This window comes from Strigops habroptila, chromosome 5, assembly GCF_004027225.2.
Source record: "Strigops habroptila isolate Jane chromosome 5, bStrHab1.2.pri, whole genome shotgun sequence".
Taxonomy (NCBI): Eukaryota; Metazoa; Chordata; class Aves; order Psittaciformes; family Psittacidae; genus Strigops; species Strigops habroptila.
Genome location: NC_044281.2, coordinates 21,636,646 through 21,659,295, shown reverse-complemented (window position 1 = coordinate 21,659,295; position 22,650 = coordinate 21,636,646). Strand labels below are relative to the sequence as shown.

The 22,650-nt window shown below is 34.5% G+C and overlaps 1 protein-coding gene across 3 annotated transcripts in view; it reads right to left on the bottom strand.

Annotated features, from left to right (window-relative positions):
• Nucleotides 1-112: 112 nt before the first annotated feature.
• The window catches only part of LOC115608647 (sodium channel protein type 2 subunit alpha-like), a 73,059-nt gene continuing 50,521 nt past the window's right edge, over nucleotides 113-22,650 (bottom strand). For 2 of the 3 annotated variants that reach the window (XM_030487805.1, XM_030487807.1), the window contains exons 18-27: nucleotides 18,450-18,567; nucleotides 16,365-16,519; nucleotides 15,001-15,174; nucleotides 10,606-10,728; nucleotides 10,068-10,349; nucleotides 8,174-8,227; nucleotides 7,265-7,402; nucleotides 4,689-4,793; nucleotides 4,044-4,314; nucleotides 113-3,707 (exon numbers count right to left, since the gene is read on the bottom strand). In XM_030487805.1, the coding sequence (XP_030343665.1) occupies nucleotides 2,524-3,707; nucleotides 4,044-4,314; nucleotides 4,689-4,793; nucleotides 7,265-7,402; nucleotides 8,174-8,227; nucleotides 10,068-10,349; nucleotides 10,606-10,728; nucleotides 15,001-15,174; nucleotides 16,365-16,519; nucleotides 18,450-18,567 (2,604 nt within the window). In that variant the 3' untranslated portion in view covers nucleotides 113-2,523. The remainder of the gene's footprint in view (nucleotides 3,708-4,043; nucleotides 4,315-4,688; nucleotides 4,794-7,264; nucleotides 7,403-8,173; nucleotides 8,228-10,067; nucleotides 10,350-10,605; nucleotides 10,729-15,000; nucleotides 15,175-16,364; nucleotides 16,520-18,449; nucleotides 18,568-22,650) is intronic. The other variant, XM_030487806.1, reaches the window with a different exon arrangement.

Genomic DNA, 22,650 nt, shown 5'->3' with positions numbered 1-22,650 from the left:
ATTTTACCAACAAAATTGAAAATAATATTAATAATTGGTAAATAATTTTACCAACCATTACTTGTTAATCTATATAAACTTCATACAATAAAAACACAAAGACTAAAACAAGTACATAAAAAGGTTACCTTTATTTTTTTGGGTTGTTAGCAATGCACTTATTTTTGGAAAAACAACTTCCTGCATGCAGTTCATCAGTACAATATGAGCCAATAGTTTCTATAAAAGCAGGAGCCCATCTATATTCCAGTTCTTTTGTAAGAAATACAAGGTATTCCACTGTCCATTGCACAAGCTCACTATTCATTCTCAAGAAGAAAGATTTTGAATAACAAATTATATTCAAAGCGCTACTATTGCAGTATGAACCAACAAGAAAAGCAGACAGTGTGAGACTAACACTGGGGAAAAGCAGTTTCTATGATTTAAGATTACCCTGAAAATTGACAGATAGGATTATAATTTCAAAAGAACCCTTCTATCTTGTTTAACATACAAAGACCTTCGTATTCCTCAGAAAAAGAACTGTGCTGTCCATTTCTTTTGAAATTGTTCCTTATTAAAATATGTTCCATAAAATTAGCAGAAACTTGCAATTACCAATTCACATTGTATCTTAGGTTTTCCAACACTGAAGTGTCACAAGTAGCAATAAAAATTACTAACAACATGAAGGCATGTGTAGTTTCTTGTAAGTATAAAATGTTACAAAATAAAACTATTTTCAAAATAACAAGAATAGATCAATATATATTACAAAAGTTTTTTCCAGCCCCACATTTAAAGCAATGTATTTCTCCTGTTTAGTCTGGTTATTTACTGCATATTTGCTGATTACAAAACTAAAACAAAATAAAATCTATAATAGCAGCAAACTATTGCTTACTGGTATGAGGAATGATGGTCTCGAACAGTTTTTTCCTTTTTACCACTCATGTCTTCCCTTCTTAGACTTTAATAGCTGTACGATAATAGCAGCAAGCATGCATTAGTTAAAGCTTCCCAATTATTTGGAGTATTACAGAATACATCGTATTATCTATCGCAATGTTAGAAGCTACACTTACTAGGGTACATATGTGCTGCAATAAATACAGTACTTGGGTCACTGTCTCTTTGTTCAAACAGGTACCACTGTGTAAAACAATTGATTAAACAACAAAGGATTTTTTTACTCACATATGTAGTGTCAGCCTTGAGGATAAAAAGTCATATAAACCACAATGCAGGACAAAGCTGATTTAAGTACATCCTTTTGATCATCTCAGTTTTCTATAGAAGATTGCACTACATACAGTGGAAACCTAACTGAAGTGCCATAGTGGGGTCAAAACCACATCTGATATACATATTTTGTGTCTCTGGCATGACCCAACACTTCCAAAGCATGGAAATTTAAGTCTGAGGTATACATTCAGGTAGAACTTGTCCCAAAAAGTAATTTGCTATCAATTTATTCACGTAGTTTTTATTATGTCCTAAGTGGGATATATTCATGTGAAATAAGAAGTATAGAAACATGACTTTGGAATAACATATGGAAGCTACTCATGAAATTACAGGGCCTATGATTAAAAAAAAAAACAAAAAAAAACCACTACCACTTTATTTCAGTAACTCCCTGTAGGCACAATTTGGCATTCGCAGCTTTTCTGTGAAAGAACTGCTTAAAAATCTCAGAAATTATGAGATATCGTGGACTCTTAACTGTTTTCTTCATAGTTTCACATTTTTCAAAACAGCAGTTGTGCGTGTAGCATCCTTTCTTTAAATCACTGCATCTGAAATAGACTGTATAATAAATTAAGAATTACTAAGAAGCATCAAACATAAGCATATTAAAAACAAGAGACTAAACTACCAATCTCTTTTCTGTGAAATTTATCCCCTTGTTCTCTTTTCTGATAAATTATCTATCTATACTCAGTTCTTTTTTATATTTGCTGTTATTTGATCTAGATCCTGAGGTTCAATAGTCTGGAATTTTGGTTTTCTGCTTTTAGAAGTGGTTTGAGGAGAACTATGCTCACATTACGATGCCATAATTACATATTCTTGACAGTTTTCCTCTACAAGAGTATTTAGGGGTTCTTTTTCTCAGCACAGCAGAATTACAAGTAGCAGTATATGAATTAAAGCAAATGAGATCACGAAAAAACCCTGACACACAGAGAACATACGTAGGAGATGAAATGTACACAATGGATGTACTTATTCCACAAAAATATAGACTCATCAGGACTGGTATGCACTCCATTAAGGGTTCCTACAGTCCAAGTAGAAACTTTCTTTCCTCTCCATTAGCGCCAGCTGATAATGAAAGCTTTTCTTCTGCAAAGTTGTTTCCCTGTTACAGACCAAGAGTTTGTTAGTGAAGGGTCATTGTCTTTGTACAGGCACTGACTGTAGCAGTGGGTAAATATGTAAAAACTTGTAATTTTGGCATAATCCTCCAATAAGAGGCCTATTAATGTAAATTTCATCAGGCTTGTGAACATTCATCATGCACAACCTCTTTGTCTTTCACTTTTTATTTCCTTTTCTGTCTTTTCCCTTGTCTTCTTTTTCCGATTTGTCATCTTCGTATTTTTCTTTTTCTGGTTTTGTTACACTATCATAAGAAGGTGGAGATGTGGAAGACGCAGACATATCCATTTTCTCTGGAGATGAGTTTTCACTCAGCTTACCAATAATCATATCTTCTCTGATAAACAGATCACCTCCATCCTTCCGATACATAAACAAAAGTTTCTTTACTGAATGTCTTAATAGGTAACGTCTGTAAGCACGCTGAATGATAGTAGCAGACACTTCCTCCTGTTTTCGTTTTAATGTGGTTGTAATTGGTTCATAAGAGACTTTAGATGGATTGGCTGCCATAAACCGATCTTCCATCTGTATTCTGAGGGCGTCCATCTCATCACTTTCCCCCAAAACACGCTTTGTGAAAGCAAACAAGATGTCAAGGCAGTGAATTCTGTCACCACTTACCATGGGCAGATCCATTGCAATAAGTTGAATTGTGTTTGGTTTTGGTATATTAAGAGGAGGATCCAGAGAAGCTGCAAAATCAGACAATTTCTCATATTCTATGAATTGTGTGGCATCTGGATCGTATTTTTCCCAAACTTCATAGAACATCTCAAAGTCATCCTCGCTCAAGGGTTCAGCGCTTTCTTCAGTAGCAACACCAAAGTTCTCCAAAATCACAGCAATGTACATGTTCACCACTACCAGAAATGATATGATAATGTAGCTGACAAAGAAGAAAATCCCAACAGAAGGGTTGCCACAGTCGCCTTTCACCGAGCTCCCTGGATGAGTTTTGTTTGGGTCACAGTCTGGTTCCCCACTGTTAAGAATTGGGGCTAGCAAACCATCCCAGCCTGCAGATGTGGTAATTTGAAACAGGCAGATCATGCTGTTGCCAAACGTCTCAAAGTTGAACATGTCATCTATACCAGCTTCCCTCTTAACGTAGGCAAAGTTGGACATGCCAAATATCGCATAGATAAACATGACCAGGAACAGCAGCAGACCAATGTTGAACAAAGCAGGAAGAGACATCATCAAAGCAAAAAGCAGAGTGCGGATTCCCTTAGCGCCTTTAATGAGACGCAGGATTCGGCCAATTCTGGCAAGTCGTACGACTCTGAACAAAGTGGGGGACACAAAGTACTTTTCAATCACCTTAGCTAGAAACATACCTGTGAAACATAAAAATAGAATTAAAAGGGTAACATTTTATCACAGACTACATCTTCCAAAACAAAGTATGAATAAAGAACAACTCTACCCGTGGAATTAGTGGAAGTTATAATTGGAGATAAATTTTATCTGCTATGGGTAATTGGAGCTGATTTTCTGGCACTCTTATTAAAGAGTATTAAAAATCATGTAGAATTATTAAGAAAGTTACTACTCTAAAGTACACTTTCAGTTTCTTAAATAATCAGTAGAAATTAAGTATTTAATCTCCAAAATTTGACAGAGATAAAGCATTTAATACATCTTACTACATTTTCAGTATAAGAATTTCTTACCTACTATTGAAAGAATAACAACCACAAAATCAAAAATATTCCAGCCAACGGTGAAGTAATAATAACGGAGTGAGAACAGCTTGAAGACACATTCTCCAGTGAAAAGGACAACAAAGACCAAGTTAATCCAGTATAAAATATTTTGCATCAGTTCACCCTGGTCATCTGTTTCTATCATCATGGTGACCATGTTAAGACAGATAAGAACCATAATGGTGATGTCAAATGCTTGCTTTGTTACAATATCAAACACCAGACCTTGCAATTTGTTCTGAGGGGAGAAAAAAGAAAAGGTGCTAGTATCTTGTAAGTAATGAGCATCCTTTTCCTCCCTCCCATTTACTTCTTCCTCTCCCAAAATATATAACTAAACAGAAGGATGAAAAATCTAAGAAAAACATTGTGCAGTAACTTGTTTATTTGCCAGCTCTAAGTTTTCCCCTCAAAACCCAACAGGCTTCTATTTCTTCAGATTATTTGATTTTCTGCTTCCTGAGGCAGAACAGAAATATATACATGTTTCAATTCAGGATATAGAGATAACTTGAGTTAGGCCTAAACAATTTTAGAGTTAAGGGAGAAATATTGTGATAATTAATGTACTGCTGCAATTACAGATGATACAAGAATAGCACACATTCTTACCGCTGGTCTAGGTATAGGTTTCTGCGGTTTCTTGGATCCCAGCTTCTTCATTGCATTGTAGTATTTCTTTTGTTCTTCTGTCATGAAAATGTCTTGACCTCCAAGGTAAAATAATAAAAACAGAACTGATTACAGCCAAGCCTTTAAATCCATTAATTCGCAGCATTGTAGAACATGGGTTCTGTGAACCATGTATTCATTCTTACACATTGTTGCCAAACAAAAAATATAGCAATTATATCAAAGACTGCTAAAATATCTGACAAGTCATGATGAAAAAATAAAATTAAGGAACGGAGAAAAACCCCAGAACTTCTATCTATTTGTAAAAAAAAAAAAACAAACCACCAAACCAAACAAACCTGAATACTTCAAATAAATACGCATAAAAACCTCTTGTAAAAATATACATTCTATAGATGCTTATAGATCTATCATAATCAACTCCACACTGTAAATCAATATCCGGAAATAAAAAAGCTTTAAAGGTAGGTTCACTGAGAGCTGATATGCCTTCAGGGAAACCATATGAGGACAAAGAAATTACTGATGTTCCTTTTCAGGATGCACATTTAATCATTGAGTACAGGTATTTCAGTTCAGATGGTTTCTTGCCACAGTAATACTTCCACAGTGTACATGTGGCTTCATCATCCCCCTACACTGTACAGAGGTCATCAGAAGCATGAACTTACTCTGGGGCTTCTTGTCTGAATAAAAGGTCAGCAGTCTGAGTAAAAAGTCTATCTAGATTGGTATGGGTAACGTGCATATGGAAACACTTGTCAGAAACACAATTGATGTTGACAAGTAACTTCTTTTTCTTCATGTGTTTGCTTGTAAGTACATTTCAGGTATGTATGATGTCAAAACAGTGATGTTTGGAAACAAATTTTTGAGTCACAAGTGATTCTGTGACTTTGTGAACTGCAGTGTCATTCTTATTAAGAAAGTAATGATGAATCTGGATGAAGATGCGTTTGTGTCTTTCAGCTGTGGCTACATACAGACATGAAGATTTAGAAGCCAAAAGAGATCCTGTTTAGCGTGTTCTCCTCCTAAGCCAAATATTCAAGTAAAATTAAGCTCTTAGAGAGTAAGAGTTTGGGAAGAAAACCCATTTGCTGATTACAGTGTGAATGTGATATGACTCTGCCAGAAGATTTTACCCAGTGGTGAATAAAAAAAAAAAGCTAAAAAAGGAACTGACATTTAACTGGGGATTGCTGCTGCTTCACTGATGTAATGGTTATCAAGAGGGAACAAGTCATCATTGTCTTAGTGTGCTGTCCACAGGGAGAATAGCAGTCTCAAGATGAGATGCACTTTATATGTCTTTGGATGTAATGGTTAGGAATTTGACAGCTAGTGGAATTTTTTCCCCCATGGAAACTAATGCAATGAAAGTAGGATGCACAAAGGGACAAAAAATGCACACAGTATATAACTTTAGTCTTCCTCTCCAAGGATAAGAAATTGAACCACCTTCCTCTTAAGTACTGGAAGACCCTGATGTTTCTTCCAAGGGAGGTGCAAACATTTTGGAGGATGAAGATGTCATCAGGTTTGGAACCTCAAACTCACTGTTTCTATTATGCGGGTCTGCAGACAAGCAACTCAAAGGACCTGAAGCAGCATCATATGAAGCTGCATACTCCATTCTCAAGTGGAAAGATTTACTGGAAGTTTCCACTGCAGTAAGTATAGCAGTATTTTTTTTTGGGACAATGAATCAAACTGACAAACCATGTAGAATCACAAATGAAAAAATCATGCACTGCCTTGCTATTACTTAGCTCACTCATTTAAAAAAAAAAGAAAAAATAAAAAAAAAAAATCAATATTCCAATACGATTCTGCTCCAAATGCATACACAAAAATAAGACTACTGAAGATCTCAGACAGCATGTATAGTTTTAATAGCAAGTAGAATTTAATTTGCGATCATAGTCTGCATTTTAATCTCTTTAAACGCTCTTGGAGTTCTTGACACAATCCTTGGTTGCAATGAATAACAATTTCAGTTGAAAAGAAAAACTGTACGTTTTCAAACATCAACAATTTTCTTTCTCTTGCAAATTCACTAACTTGAGACAGTTTCGTAACCTCCTCTAACCTTACAATACAAAGCAGTAATTCCAGCATTCAGCTTGTCTGCATTAGTCTCTTTGTAATTGAGAAGGCCTTCACAGTACTTCTACATTTACTGTTTACCAATTTTGATATTTGTAGTTTTGCATTTTGCTTGAATTAGGTCATCTGCATTTTCACATAACTTTGTTACAGCACTGTAAGGGTAAACAAAAACAATATATAACTTTCTGATGTACGACACATCATTGGGCTGTACCAGGATGTGGAAAACACTTAGACACTCTGTAAGTTTAAATTATTCCAAATGTCTTAAAACCATAGACTATTATTTCATTATTTTGAATAGAATAAAAAGAAATCTTAATAGCCTTTTTTTTCTATTACTATGAGAATTTTCAAGACACTCATATTTATTCTTGCATACATTTTCTGGATTCTCAAGAACTATGAAGTGTTGTGAAAATTAAACAAGTGATACTTATCTTCTTTTTTTGTTGGTTGAAGTTATCTATGATGACACCAATGAATAAGTTTAGGGTGAAAAACGATCCAAAGATGATAAAGGCAACAAAGTAAATATACATGTATAGGTTGTTCTCATACTTGGGCTGTTTCTCTGTCTATGTAACATAGAAAAACAGCAATATATAACAAATAACATCTAAGACAAATTACAGAATACCAAGCAGGAACAGAAGTTGCATACAACTGGACAGTAACTTCTACACTTGCCTTATCTTTGAATTTGAAAAATCAATTTAGTATAGGTGTCTGTAATTCCATACACCAACCTGCCATTCCTCCCCTTTCTGTCTGCCAGTTCATCTCTAATGACATTTGATGTTTCATGTAATTCCTACTAAATTTGATAGAACTGTGCAAATCTGAAAAGCATTTCAGCCCCTATGGACTCTACACAAATCACGAGCTGGCTAAAACAGAAATGCAAACAAATACCAGCACTAAAATAAAAACAGGCAAAATTCAGCCATTTTATTTTCTGAGATCTCCAGAGTCTGCAGCTCTGGATCAGCTATTGCAGATGATGTCACTTGATGATTTGGGTTATTTTTGGAGACACAGGAAAAACTTGTTTCCTAATCTGTACGATCTCAGTGACATAAATTAATTGGAAGCCAGATTTCATTAGGTTTTTTTATTTTCATATGACTTATTAAATTAGTAATACTTTGTGTTAATCTACTGCTATACTTTTTTTTACTTTTTAAAGTATATGCACATAACTAATATATAGCGCATAGATTTATACAGAAAATTTATCAAGCTTTTAGATTTTTCTCTATATTTTACTTTATTTCTACTGCCATTCAGACACATTTGTTACATCAATCATATTTGTTTTCACTCTGCAAAGTTTATATTGCACTCACTTCTCCAGAATCAACCGCAGCGTACATGATCTCCATCCATCCTTTAAATGTTGCCTAAAAACAAAGTTTGTTAATATTTTCTATCAAACCTCTACTTTTTAAACGTTCTAAATAAAATACTGTCTTCTGCAATGTATTTACACCCACAAAAATAAAGAGGAATATTAAAAGTCTGTTAAGACATGAGTGAAGTATTCACAGGAAGTAATCTGCTGTGGAATACGTCTCTTTAATACTTAAACAGTGAACAAATCCTAATCTTCATGAAAATCTATATAAACTCTGTGTGGGACAAGTTGCAATCAATATCTGAACATAACAGAAAGACTGCAATTTATAACAAGGCTCCCTCCCAGTTCTAACATTCTGACTACCAAAAGAGGAGAGCTCCAAAAATCAGCTACCATAGGTCGGCATTTTTCAGACAGAATATGCAAATAGTCCTAGAAGAAACTCCAGAAGATAAGAAGTCCCAAGAGATCTTAAGAAAATAATAGAATCATAGAATGGTTTGTCTTGGAAAGGACCTTCACAGATGATCTGCCTTTACAGATTATCTGCCATGAACAGGGACATTTTTCACTGCATCACACACTTCTAATGATAGGGCATCCAAAATATCTCTGGGTAACCTGTTCCAGTGTCTCACCACCCTATCACTTCAAAAAATATTCTTCCTTACATCCAATCTAAATCTACCCTCTTTCAGTTTAAAACTGTTGTCCCTTTCCAGCTACTACAGGCCTTGGGAAAATTTTTCTTTCTTATAAGCCCCCTTAATATATTGAAAAGCCACAATAAGGTCCCCCTGAAACTTCCTCTTCTCCAGGCTGAACAGCCAAATCTCTCAGGCTTTCTCCAGCCCTTTCATCTTTTTCTTGGCCCTCCTCCAGCCTGTCCACATATTTTTTGCATAGTGGGGACCAAAAACCAAATACAAGTATTCCACATGTGGCCTCACAAGCACAGAGTGGAACAATGACATCTTTATCTCTGCTGGTGATGCCCTTGATGTAACCCAGCATCCTGTTGCTTTCTTTGCCACAGCAGCACACTGTTCACTCATATTGAGCTTGCTGTCCACCATGACCCCCAGGTCCCTTTCCACAGAGCTGTCCCCCAGCCAAGTATATTCCAGTCTGTGTTGCACACTCGGATTGTATTTCAGCACAAATATTTTCCCAGAAGTAGTTTGTCAAGCAAACCCAATTAGGAATATATGTTTCTGTCCTATTGGTTCCAATTTACAGATGTTGCCTCTAAAAAAGAGTCTTGTGCTTAGAAATCTAGCACTAGTAAATTCTGCAACCGCTCACCTAGAGTTTAAAAACAAGCTAAAAGCTATCTCCAATAAACCCACTTGACAATAGTAGACAGTGACTGGAGCAGGACTAGTAAGAATAATAAAAAGGGAAGGAAAAGAAAGGAAAAAGTAAATTTAAAAACTTTTTCTAAATTCATAGTTGGATCTCTTCTTGTCTGAAGATCAGATGAGCCCTAGAATGTATCTATTTGACTACCATAGTAAAAATCTAAGTCAACATGCCTTAACAGATCAAACAAAAGAAAATCAATCCTAGATTTTTTTATTCTTATCTTTTTTTTCACTAGATACTGTATTTCTGTAGAACTTGCAAAGGTACTAGAGGTTAGGTGCCAAGAAACTTTATATCCATCTGGTAGATATTAGATATCCTTCTTCTCCCAAAATGGCCATAAAATGCATCAGATTTTTACCCTAAGAAATCTTAATTTGATTCACAGAACACAATTATAAAAGCAAATCCCATATCCATTCACATGTTTTAAGGTAACACTGAAAATTATGGAATGAAATGTTACTGCTACAAAACTTAAATGTGGAAAATTAATTTAGCAAAATTTATACACTTACTACTTGAAGCAGAGAAAGATAACCAGCTCCAACATTATCAAAGTTTACTTTCACATTTTTCCACCGCACGTCCTCAGCAGTTAGCATTAGATTTTCACACACAGTTTTATTGCTGACTTCCTCTGGTGTGAATGGGTCACCAGTTGTGGTGTTGACACAGTGATAGAACTTTCCAGCAAACAAATTTACTCCCATGATGCTGAAAATTAGCCAGAATGTAAGACAAACCAGAAGTACATTCATAATGGATGGGATTGCTCCAGTAAGAGCATTCACAACCACCTAGTAAATAAACACAGAAAAAAATATTAAAAAAACAATATGTAGAGCAGTATAAAGTTTTTTTCAAATATAGCAAAAGATCTAATGTAAAGCATTAAAATACATTGAAGTAATGCAAATAGAAACGGAATAGCACATGTAATACAACCAAACATGCTACTGTTGACTTGAAAACAGACATGCAGTTCAGTGTTCCTCCAAGATTTTATAATTAGGCATAGTTTTATCTTTTACACACTATTTCTTTTTTTCTTACCCTCATGCCTTCAAAGCGTGACAAAGCTCTTAGAGGTCTCAAAGCTCTCAATGTTCGGAGGGATTTAATAGCACTGAGTTCTGACAAACCAAGAGCATGAGCTACTAAGCTAACCAAGGAGACCTAGAGGAAAACAAAACAAAACAAAACAAAGTTGTGGGGTTTTGGTTTGGGTTTTTTTTTTTTTTTTAATAACCTCACAACACAAAAGTAATGCCTTGAGGAAGAAAACTTCTGATCTGGATATCAGGAAAAAAAGTTCATAAGGACCCTAATCTCCTAGCAAGAACAAAAGAAAAAAAGAATAACAATACAACATTGTGTGTTAATTTCACAACTGTTTAAACAAAGCAAGACCTTAATCTCTGGAATTTTCAGCATAGACAGAGTGCTAGTTAGAAGAATGCCTATCATACCTGTGCAAAATGAATGGCAATTTTAATAAAAAGCATTTTAGTAAAAGATCATCTTCCCAATAAACTCAGCCAAAGCCTGAAATGTACTGAAAACATAATCCCATTCTACACGACATGTTACAATGCTAAACAGTGCTCTACTACAGACGCATTATGTTAGTCATGATACAATATGAGCCAGCAGCATTTGCTTCTACTAATTTGCACTTAGAATGGTTCACATAAAAGCAGAGATATGAATAACTAGTAATTTATGCTGCCTGCAGATGAGGACAAGCTTGCAAGTAGTCAGACAGGACCACCCCGTCAGACAGGACTCTGACAGGTGTGACTCCTAACTGTATGACAGACACAAAGACACACAAATGTCAACACAATTATCTACAAGCAATGCACCCAAACACATTGAACAGTAGCCAGCTCTTTCCTGGAAAGTGGAGTTATGAGAGAGTTAATTATTTAATTGTGAGCTATGGCTTGTTGTGTCTTCAGACTATCACAATCTTGATATGTAAAAGTCATAATATCGAGTACCAGATGAAAATTTCTGTTTATTTCCATTTGGCAAAGAGTACTGTCTCTGGTGTTTGAAGTTCAAAACTGAAGTTGAAAATTCCAAGTCCAGGAATGACCAAGAAGTTGGCAGATATGTTTTAGAGTTATCTGCCTTAGAGTATTGAAACGGGTTAAATAATGGCACATTGTATAACACATAGACATTAAGGAGAAACTGGCTATTTATTTTTTTTTATGTCTTAAAAGCAGCATGCAATGTTTTAATAAAATCAAGGGTGATTTTGAAAAATCAAGATGCAATGTTTTCTGTAAATCACACAAACTAGATAAACCCAAAGTAACTCAGGGAACTCAACATCTGTGCAATATATGAAATACAAGTCAGTGATTGATACAATGTCTTATCATAGATAACTATATACCTGTATTTATGAAATCACCTATCTAAAGTTTTAGATAATTCAGCTGCTGAAGTAATTATAATTAGGCCTCAAATTTCAAGAGAAGAAAATATCATTTGGGCGGGGGGGGGACGGACACAAAACTAGGAGAATATCCAGATAAAAACCATTCACTAAGTGGAATTACCTTTGTTTATGCCACCAATCTGATTTCCTACACAAACTCAACAACAATACTCAGTTTCAGAAGACTCTGCCTTCTTTAAATTCAAATGCTAGACAAACATTTACCCTAGAAAGCATTATTACATATAAGTCCATCACAACTTTAAGATCATTACACCTACTGTCATAATTCTAGAGAAGATATAGAGTATTCTGGTCAGCTAGCCATATTTTTTTAGTTAAAGCAGTTATTCTATTTGCACATTTGCATTGCAAGGAATCTTTTTCCTACAAGATATATCTATTTAATGATGCCACAATTTTATCTTTCTTTGGAAGCTTAGATATAATTTAACATACTGATTTTTTCTTTCTTTCTTTCTTTTTTGAGGCGAGAAAGGAGAGAGTTCTTTTTATCACATGCTGCTGATAGCAATTAAAGCTTAATTTTTCTGATACCATCTGTGGACGTATGCTCATGTACATTTAATTAGACTGGTATAGCAAATTTGTTCAAGGTTTAGCTGGGTAAAGGCATAGGAGAGGATGATAAAGCTAAGGTAGATTTAAAGAGGTGAAGGCAGCACACTGCCCGTTACCTAAACCAAAAGGTAAAAATGCCACCAATAAGACAAAGAGTTAAAGCTGCTTGCTACTAGCTGAAAACAGTAACAAGTAAATCTGGCAATAAAGTCAGAAAAAACTAAGCAGAACACCACCGATTATTTCTGAGGAGTGGGAAGGAGTGGGTTTACGTTACAGGTGGTCAAACACTGGAAACGTTGCCAAGTAAGATGGCAGAATCTCCATTCAAAACTGGGTATCATCTCAAGCAGCTTAATCTAACCTTCAGGTTACAGCTAATTTCTAAGGTGGCCCTGCTTTCAAGGCAAGGAGCTAGACCAGAAAAGCTCCAACACTGCCTTCCAACCTAAATTATTCTATGATCTGCGGCTGTAGGGTCATAAGATGTCAGCACTCCAAGCGAGAGATGAAGATGGCTACATGAAAGTACTGAACCCACTGAAAAAAGGAATAGCCCTTACCTAGCCATACTGAGATATGGTATACTTTACGAAAAATTCATCTTAAACATGATTCAACACCAACCTTTCACAATACAGGTTTGTACAAAGATATTAGCTCTGAATACTTCTTAAATGGTAATACATTTATTTACTATTTTCTTTCATTTTCACAAATAAGAACTCTAATGGACAAAGAGAAATGCAGATTTAATTATTACCAGGTTCTGGAAACATAGTCTTGGAATCCAAACAAGAAACAAGACTAAAGCATGGCATCAACAATTTTATGCTAAAAAACCAAAATCCATCTGCATGATTACTGCTGATTTCCCATTAACTATAAAATTGTCATACTTTTTCGTTTACCATGAGTTACAAATAAAATAAAAAAATAAGTCTATGGCATCCATAAAGAAAGCCAATATATCATATATAATAATATATATATATTCAGCATCACTCAGTCTTAACTTTTTTTCCTTTGCCTTGTTAAGGGTATCTTATTTTGCAGAATTTAATCTTAAGAAAAGGGGAGAACCTCTTATACTTAGTAAGTATCTTAGAGATCAAAACATTTGTTCTGGGAATACATGTTGACTTTATTATTTGTGTAAGTATCCATTGTGTGCTGACAAAAAAAGGAATGAAGAGAACATGAAAGGGGAAAGCGGAAAATTGCATTTCCCAGAGAAAACAGATGTTATCTTATGTCACTGCATTAGCCCATTTGCTGAGAATAAGGATTCTGCCCACTCACGCAATAACTGATACTAAAAAGCAAAGCACAGTTAAATGAGGAAGACAGATAACAAACACCACTTGTGCCTTGCCCTCAAAACAAACAAAAAAACAAACAAAAAAAAAAAAAAAAAAGGAAGAAACATTAGGTGTTTCAATCCTATTGGTAGGGGACAAAATTTCAGTCCTAGATTCCAGATTCCATCTGGTAAATAGAATTTTCCCCTGTCCATTTGTTGAATTTCCACTCAAATGTCTACACACAAGAAAGAATTCCTTTATAGGATCATATCATGCAATGTCACTAATTTCATTAATTTCTTTGGAGTGCAATTTCAATGCTACATTTTATCATAATTAACTTACCCTGTCACTTACGACCTGGCTTTTTTTTTATTATAAGAATTCAGAAAGGCAACAAGTGCATTCTCTATGATCAGAGACAGAACCAAACAAAACCAAAATAATTCCCGCTTCTAAAAAAGAATCTTTAAAAAATAATGTGTCAATGAAAAGTGGAAGTTATGCTGAAATTAGCTTTGCAGCCTAGTACACAATGAGCACCGTAACAACCAAAATGAGGACTGGAAATGAATAATTCCCACCTTTTTATCCACAGGCCATCACTTTTCATTTTCCAAAATCCTCTCTTTACTCCAGTTGCTGCCTCCTTGACCCCAGCCCTCTTCTGCTGTCGTTTTATATCCTGTCACCATTCTCCCCTGCATTTCTTTGCCAGTGACTCATTAGCCCAGGATCAACTGTCCTATGCTCACCCCATTTAAGCGTTCACTTAATTTCCCTTGCCTTTCTTTGTCTGCTTCTTCCTTGTCCTCCGTCACCAAATGAGAAGACCGAAGTCCAATCAGATGACTGTCCTCACTCAATGATTGGGACCCAGTGCAGTAAAACTCAGAACACACAGAGTCAATGACAGCATACATAAATATAAAGGCAGATTTAGTTACTCACTGAATAATTACACTGGAATCTTATTCACTGGTACGTGATTTTCTGTTCTTTTAAACCCTACTTGTATTCTCATGGTATATATATGTATCAGATTGGAGTTACATAAAAAGGACCTGCCTAAATGACAGAAATATACTACATAGAAAGTATAGTACCTACATCAACAATCAGGAAGTCCAGCCAGCACCAAGCATTAGTGAAATAGGTCTGAAAACCATAGGCCACCCATTTTAGCACCATTTCCAGAATAAAGATGTAAGTGAAGATTTTATCAGCATATTCCAGCATGGTTTTTATAGTCTTGCGTTGTTCAATATATATATCTTCAAAAGCCTGTGAAGAATGGGTTACATGTAAGTCAGATATACATAGGTCTTTGCAAACTACAAGTTAAGCCAAAAGAACTGAATTAAAACCAGCAAAGTAAAATCACTTTCAACTTTAGACATCTTATCTGAAAATGAGCAGAACTTACAATTGCATTCTTTCTGAGTTTTAGATTTTATCATTGCCTGACAATAGAATTACAATATAACGACTGAAGTTGCAAAAAAAGTTTTTAGTAATTTCAGTAATAGTCAACACAGAATTACAATGTAGGACCTTGAAAAGCCACTCAGACTATTAAATAAATTGATATTAACTAACAAAAGAGAATCATAAGCTACAGTGACCAAATATTATGTTGCTGAATTCCAATATTTGGTGTTGGTGGCAAGGTTTTAGTAGCAGAAGGCTGTGAGAAGAGACCATGGGCTGCACTGTGCCAGCTCCACAACAGATCCACCACAGGAAGTAGCTGGGCCCATGAATGATACTGGTGGTGCCTCTGCTAAAACATATCTAAAGACAGAGCAAAACACCTCATGGCAGTATGAGGACTGCAGAGAAAAAAGTGAGAGAAACTATCCTGTAAACTCCAAGGTCAGAGAAGAAGGAAGGGACATGGTGCTTCACGTGCCAGAGCAGAGACAATGACAGCATACTCCAAATCCTATGTCAATCAACAACCAGAAGAACCCAATACTTAGTACCTGTGTGAAGGACTAAATGTCACTAAGGAATGACTAATGTCATCAAGGAATTCAAGGATTCCTACATACTAGTCTAGAAAAACTAAAACAAAAAATTAACTGAACACATGATGAATTAAGTATCTGTACTGCTTTTGGGACAACTTTAATTTAGAGTAATTGTTCTAGTTATTGCATACAATACATTTTGTATGATTTTTGTAATTTCTTCAAGATTTTTAGTGTAACCATTTTCATAAGTACCCTCACACACACACATCACCTTGCATTAATCAAAAATTCACACACAGAATGTTATTTGACAGCAGAATTCTAATGACTCATTTTATATGCACTACCAAATATATTCTGGGAATTTAGTTTGAAGCTCTCTTTCAAGACAACTTTTTTCCCTCCCCCTGTTAATAATAAACACGAATGTTTTGTAATGCTATCTTTGACAAAAAATATTTTATAGGTACTGTTTCTGTGGGTGCAAGCTCCACTCACCAGAGCACCACTGCTGAGAAGAATCATGAAGACAATAAAAGTTTCAAACCAGTTGTGTTCTACTATCTTGTAGCAGGTTTTTCGAAGGTTCCACCAGATTCTTCCTGTTGTGCTTTCCATACTGCCCTTACAGCATTTAAACTTCCGTATACAGCCTAACAATACAATGACAAACTGTTATGCGGTAGAATTCTCATTATCCTGTAAAAGCAAAATCGCTCTTACCTAGCTCCTGTTTCATGCTGTTCAAATTACTTCAATTTACACTTCAAATTACTGCATGCTAATTAAGGCATCCTTACCTGCTCAATTTGGTACTTTGGATGAAGGAAAACCTGCATATATGCAACTTTTCTACTACCCTGACACTGCATCAAGCTTAGGAAAAAAAAAAACCAAAACAACAAAAAACAACCCGAACATCTAATTATCTAATTGAGCTAACTTTCATTTATAGGCATATTTCTTAATAATTATTTCTCATTTATATACGCATAATCAAAGAATATACGAGTATTGTCAGGGAATAGAAACAAAAAGCATAAACATACAGCAACTTTCACATAAACTTGTTCAAGAGTCCAGCTTCTTTTAAAGGTACTTCTGTCTCTCAGTAAGTTCAAATAAACAACACAGATGTAAACACCCTTTATTTTACAATACTGAGGAATGACCTCTGCTTTAAGGGCTGACTGAGGATACATCTTTCATGACATAAACAACTGATGTAACTGTGAAATTGTGAGAGCTTTTCCACGTGGTACAGATTTGTAGCAACCATCCACAGAATTCTGCCTCACCTTGGAGAACTCACCTACCTTATCATGGGGCCTCTGGGTACAGTTTTCAATGAACGTCAGTATCTTCCTGGCTAATAGTAGTCTCATTTTTTAAAAAATTACTAATCACACAGAAACATAATGAAGTTTAAATTATTTTAATGGGTCCCAAAGGCAGTATTCTAGTTTTCCTCTGAGTGTCACTAAGTTCACATGGTGCGAGCAAGTTATGCTGTATTTCATCAGCTCAGCTAAAACAGCTACCACTGTGAAGAGCATGATTTACCTTACCTTCAACTACTCAAAATGTCTATGTTATGGGAAAATTAATGTTATGCCCAAGGATTGATAGTCACATAAGGAAGAATTGTAATGTGAAATTATATGAGAAGTGTACTTTTTTTATTTAATCAAGAGCTTGATATGTTCAATTTATCTCCACATTCAAAAACATTTTTTTTAAAAGATGAGTGAAATAATATTTCAAATGACAAGAGTCCTAGCCTAAGTCAAAGGTGTCTTCATAACATTAAACCAAAAAGCATGGATAGGATAAGAAATCTAGTCCTGGAACATTTTGTTTTGAATAATTTTGATCATGACTTAAAAGGAAAGTAAAACCCGCAAGATCACAAAAATGGGAAATACATTCCTATACAGTAAGTATCAGTAGTCTCCTAAAGGATATAGCTATACACAACTAAAATCAAAACTTGTAAGGACATGCAAAAGCACGCTGTTAAGACCTCTGTACATGAATAAAACCACAGGATCTCATTCTGTGTTTTCACCTTACAATCTACTCATTCACACCCTCCTCACATTAATGGTGTAATGTCAAGATGGTAACTCTTGTTTGAGTCAAACTTTCAAAGATCTGAATCGTACACTGGATTGCTTTCTAGCACTATGAAGGGACCACAGGTAACCACATGATTCTGGCTTAAATTTCACAGTGGAGTGAACCTGGTGTAGGTTTTGGTCTTGCAGATTTCACTACTGAGAACATCATTTAAACCAACAGGATTACTGAGAATCTGTTTACAGAATTGTGCCGAGTGTTTATTTTAAAATATTATAAATTATCATATACACATATATTTAACTTTTCATCACACAAAAGATTCCATGGACTTCAGTACAACTATCTACAACAGGCAAAACTAATCACACCATGACACTTGGCAAACTAGGATCTTGGACTGCTGTTGCAAATAGCTTCTTTGAACTGCCAGTGCTTGTTAGGAACAACCAAAACGTAATGGCAAACCTCAAATTTTATTTCCATACCTTCTGTAAAACATACCTTCTGTAAAGCATGCTTGTAGTTCTGATGCTTTTTCTGGTTCAGTTTCAGCTTTTTCTTCTCCGAAGAGAGCTAAATTAACTGTACTTCCTTCAGATGAGCTGGAAAAATTTAGCTTCTGAAAATAAGATTTGATAACAATTATACTTTATTAATATTTAATTTTTTGAATTGTAATTAACTTAAAGCATGCAACACTGTGTGCACATAATAATCACCATATTTGTCACCAGAAATACACACAAACATCCACATATAGCAGTCAATGCTGTTGAAATGTGCATAATCATCCACTTTCTACCTAGAGATTGCAAGGCAATTAATGTAATCTTTCATGCAATTTCAAAATTTCTGGTCTAAAAATAGTACAGTGTTATCATTCAAAGTTTACTACTACCAAGTAAAACTAAGCCTGGACTATCTTCACCCATAATTGTCACTATCACATGAATATCTTTTATTTTTTTCATACATACTTATAAGGTTTTTTTTTGAAGGAAAAAGTATGATAAATACATTTCAACTAGCATTTGCATTCTTTTTTGCCAATGTACATACATATTACATTGTGCATTCTGAAACTACTCATTACTTTGGTACACATACCTGTTAATACTCAGAAAGAAAGGATTTGTTCTGTCTTGTTTAAATAATTAAAATTACATATAACATTAGTACAAGAAAAAGAAAAAAATTACTAATAAAAGAATAAGCCTTAATTTATTTTATATTTTGTAATCTGCATTTGTATTGTAAAAGTCCATAGTCTGGAGATTTTAAAAATATGGTCTCCTGTACATTTAATCTGAGTATGAGTACCAAACTAAGTCAAAGTAGTTTTGGTCACAGCATTCTCTGACATTTTACAATGTTATTATCAAGAAGTATATAACATCAGTAATGAAATCACACAACTAAATGTCTGTAGGGAATGATGTAAGCACACTTTGTAGAACAGCCTCGGTTTTGTAGAATTAACACCATTTTCATTAATTTAGCTAGACTTGCATGATTAAGAGACATGCTACAGACAAGTTACAGACTATCTAATCAAGCTATATTTACACCTCAACTCCAAAATGAGAAAGGACAAAATTATTTTAGGAAAAAAAAAAAAAAGAAAAAGTTTAATATCTATGCTTGTGAAAGAAGACAGAAACAATTTAATAAGAAAAAGTAACCCAGTGTTCCACATTAACTTTTCTTAAAAGGATTCAGTAATATTGCCTACTTTGCTGCTACTTTGGAAACTGGTTATCTCGAATAGTTAGACGTATTTAATATAAACAATTTTCATTTTTAGTAGCATTAATTTTAAAACGTCAATATTTACAGCAAACGTATTTTCCTATCACTAATTCTACTTAACCTGAGGATAGCACCATATACCTCCATTATTTTATTAGTATGTTGCTTTCATCAGAAGTTTTTTGTCACATCGCTAATAAAAATTAAAATCAACATGAAGTACTCTGGGTCATTTGAACTGAACATAAGCTACTTAGTACACTGAGCAGATGCCATGAATTCAACTAAATGAATACAGATTTTTATGAATTAATGACATTGAAAGATGAACAATGATAAATGGAAAAGAAACTGAAAAGAATCAATGTGTTTAGAACATGAAGTTATATATCTCATTTAATACTTGACTTTTGCAAATCAGCAACTAAAACATTTTTGCTAAGAGAAAATTTCTTGAATCTAATACTATTTTTCTTTTTCAGTGTTGGCAGTGAAGAGCTCTGCAAAATTTGAATACACTATTTTTTCAATACAAATATCTACTGTGCTGTTACAAGGTCAAATTTGGAGCTCATGATCTTTCTTTTTTTTCCTGAAGGAGTGAAGGTAGGATGGCACAATTACTTGCAAGAATAATGTTACTACCTCGAACTGTCCCACTGAAGCCACTAACAATTCCTTGAGGTAATTAGCAAAGAGTAAATTTTTAGCGAGCATCATCCTAAAAGTAATAAATGAAACTTTACAGAAAATTGCAGATAATGAATTTTAAAAAACCTCCACAATATGAGCTAATAATAAGTAGGCCTGATTATTCATGATGCAATCTACTGTGCATTTAACTTACAAGTCATTCAAATGTTGATATTCAAAGAGTAAAGAAAAAGCCGGTATGTTTCCGAACCTCCAAAGCAAAGAACAAAGGTACCAGCAACGGAGCTGTTAGTACAAGGAATAAGAGCAAAACATTGTCTTGTGTAATTTAAAAGAAAAACAAACAAACAAAAAATCCCTAAATAAAACAAGCCCACGGAAAGACTGTGCTGCATATTCTCATCTTCTCATTTACTAAGGATATCTATCTCTCTCTCACTTTCTGTAGACCAAGTCTTTTTTTGCTAGAGAAAGAGGTAAAGAACTGTAGTAAACTGTGAAAGATGATTGTTGATAACCGTGCTTTGGAGAGTATGTTCAGGAACCACTTAGAAAAGAAGATTCAAAAGTATTTCTACTTAGAAATGTAACAGAAATCATTAGTACACCTGTGTTACACTGCTTATAGTTCATCAATTGAATATTTTCCTGCTTAATCAGATCTATTTTCAGCAAGAAATACTTCTTCAATAAAAAAGTATTGTCCTTAGAAAATACTTACTTTTTTTTCAACAAACTAAATGCAAAACCTACCTCACCTACTCTATGTAACTTAGAAAAAAATGTCATGCATATATATATTAAAAAAAAAAAAAAGCATCAATTTACTGTGCAAGGAAGGTTACAGTAAAACAATGTAATATCCAAACAAAAGAGATTCAAGTTTTTTTCAGTCAAATCATTACAAGCTCCTGGTTTACTAGCTTTCATGCTGTTCTGTACCTGTCCAGATTCATGACAGCAGAAGCTTGAAGCAGGAGCAGTGTCATATAAATAATATCCATCAAACCTGAATCATCCCCCCATACCTAGACCTAGTACGATGGCATACTACCACATTCTAGTCTCTCCTACTTAAATGCCTTTTCTAAAATGGTTTGGAAAAATCCTCCAAAAGATATTTTTCCATTCTATCCTTCTGAATAGCTTACAGGCCCCATGAGCACAAAAGTGAGTCCTGAAATATTCCCAATATATAATGAGTGCAAAAGAAAGAGAATGCAGGATTCCACAACAAAACCATGTGACAAAATATGTATTTAGAAAAGGAATACCTCAATAACCCCCAAGTGGCAAGGAGCAGAACTGCCCAACTATTCAGAAAAGATCATCAGGAATAAAAAACACATAGTTTCGTACAATTAAGGTTTGTGTTACAGTTCTGGAGTTCCTGCATTTAGAGGTTTGGGAAGGTCCTATTTGTTATTGTATCTTTCTAACAATTGTCTTAATTTTAACCTTATCCTCTATTTTCCTAATTTTTATATTTCTTTCTTGCTTGAACTTAGTTATTTATATCATTTTAAAACACCAAGGTTTACTTAGACACCTACATAGAATCCTACATACATGTTTTACATCTGTCTTTCTAGAAATAAAACAAATGGATTGGGTTCAGAAATAAATAATTATTGATGATGACGAGCAAAACTGATATAAATGATTCCCTTCCAGTCTTACAGACATGAACAATATTAATGAGTAGAATTTAACTAAATTATTATATCCATATTCAAAAGAACTATGTATATGTATAAAAAAAGATATGTTTGATTGTTCACAAGAATGTATCTTTCATCCTGTATTTTAGTTTCTCTTACATGAGAAAACTGGAATGTATAAATTATAAAAACATTGTGAACAAACATGAAACAATTTATATCAAAAGATATAAACATTTTAGCACACAAGTAATTCTATATATGTAATATTACAAAGGCAGTGGTCAAATGAACATGATCAGAAAATGTTCATAATTACATGACAACTGAAAACATGGTTCAACAGATGAACAGTAAAAGTAAAGTGAAGATTACCTTCCCATTTTCATAAAATTACAGGCTCATAACCTCTTTAAACTTGAATAGTCTTGAGGCTTAATAATTCGGTTAACATTAATAAAAACCTACAAAGCATGCAGGTTATGCCACGGAAGTAGTACAGAAAATACCAAAGATGTAACAAGGAGAGAGGAACATGTCGGGGCTGCCCTCAACCATGCTGTGATGTGAGTCATGGGACTCAGCTTACAGAGCGGCTGTGCATGTTTCCACTACATTGCAATGGATGAGGAAAAATA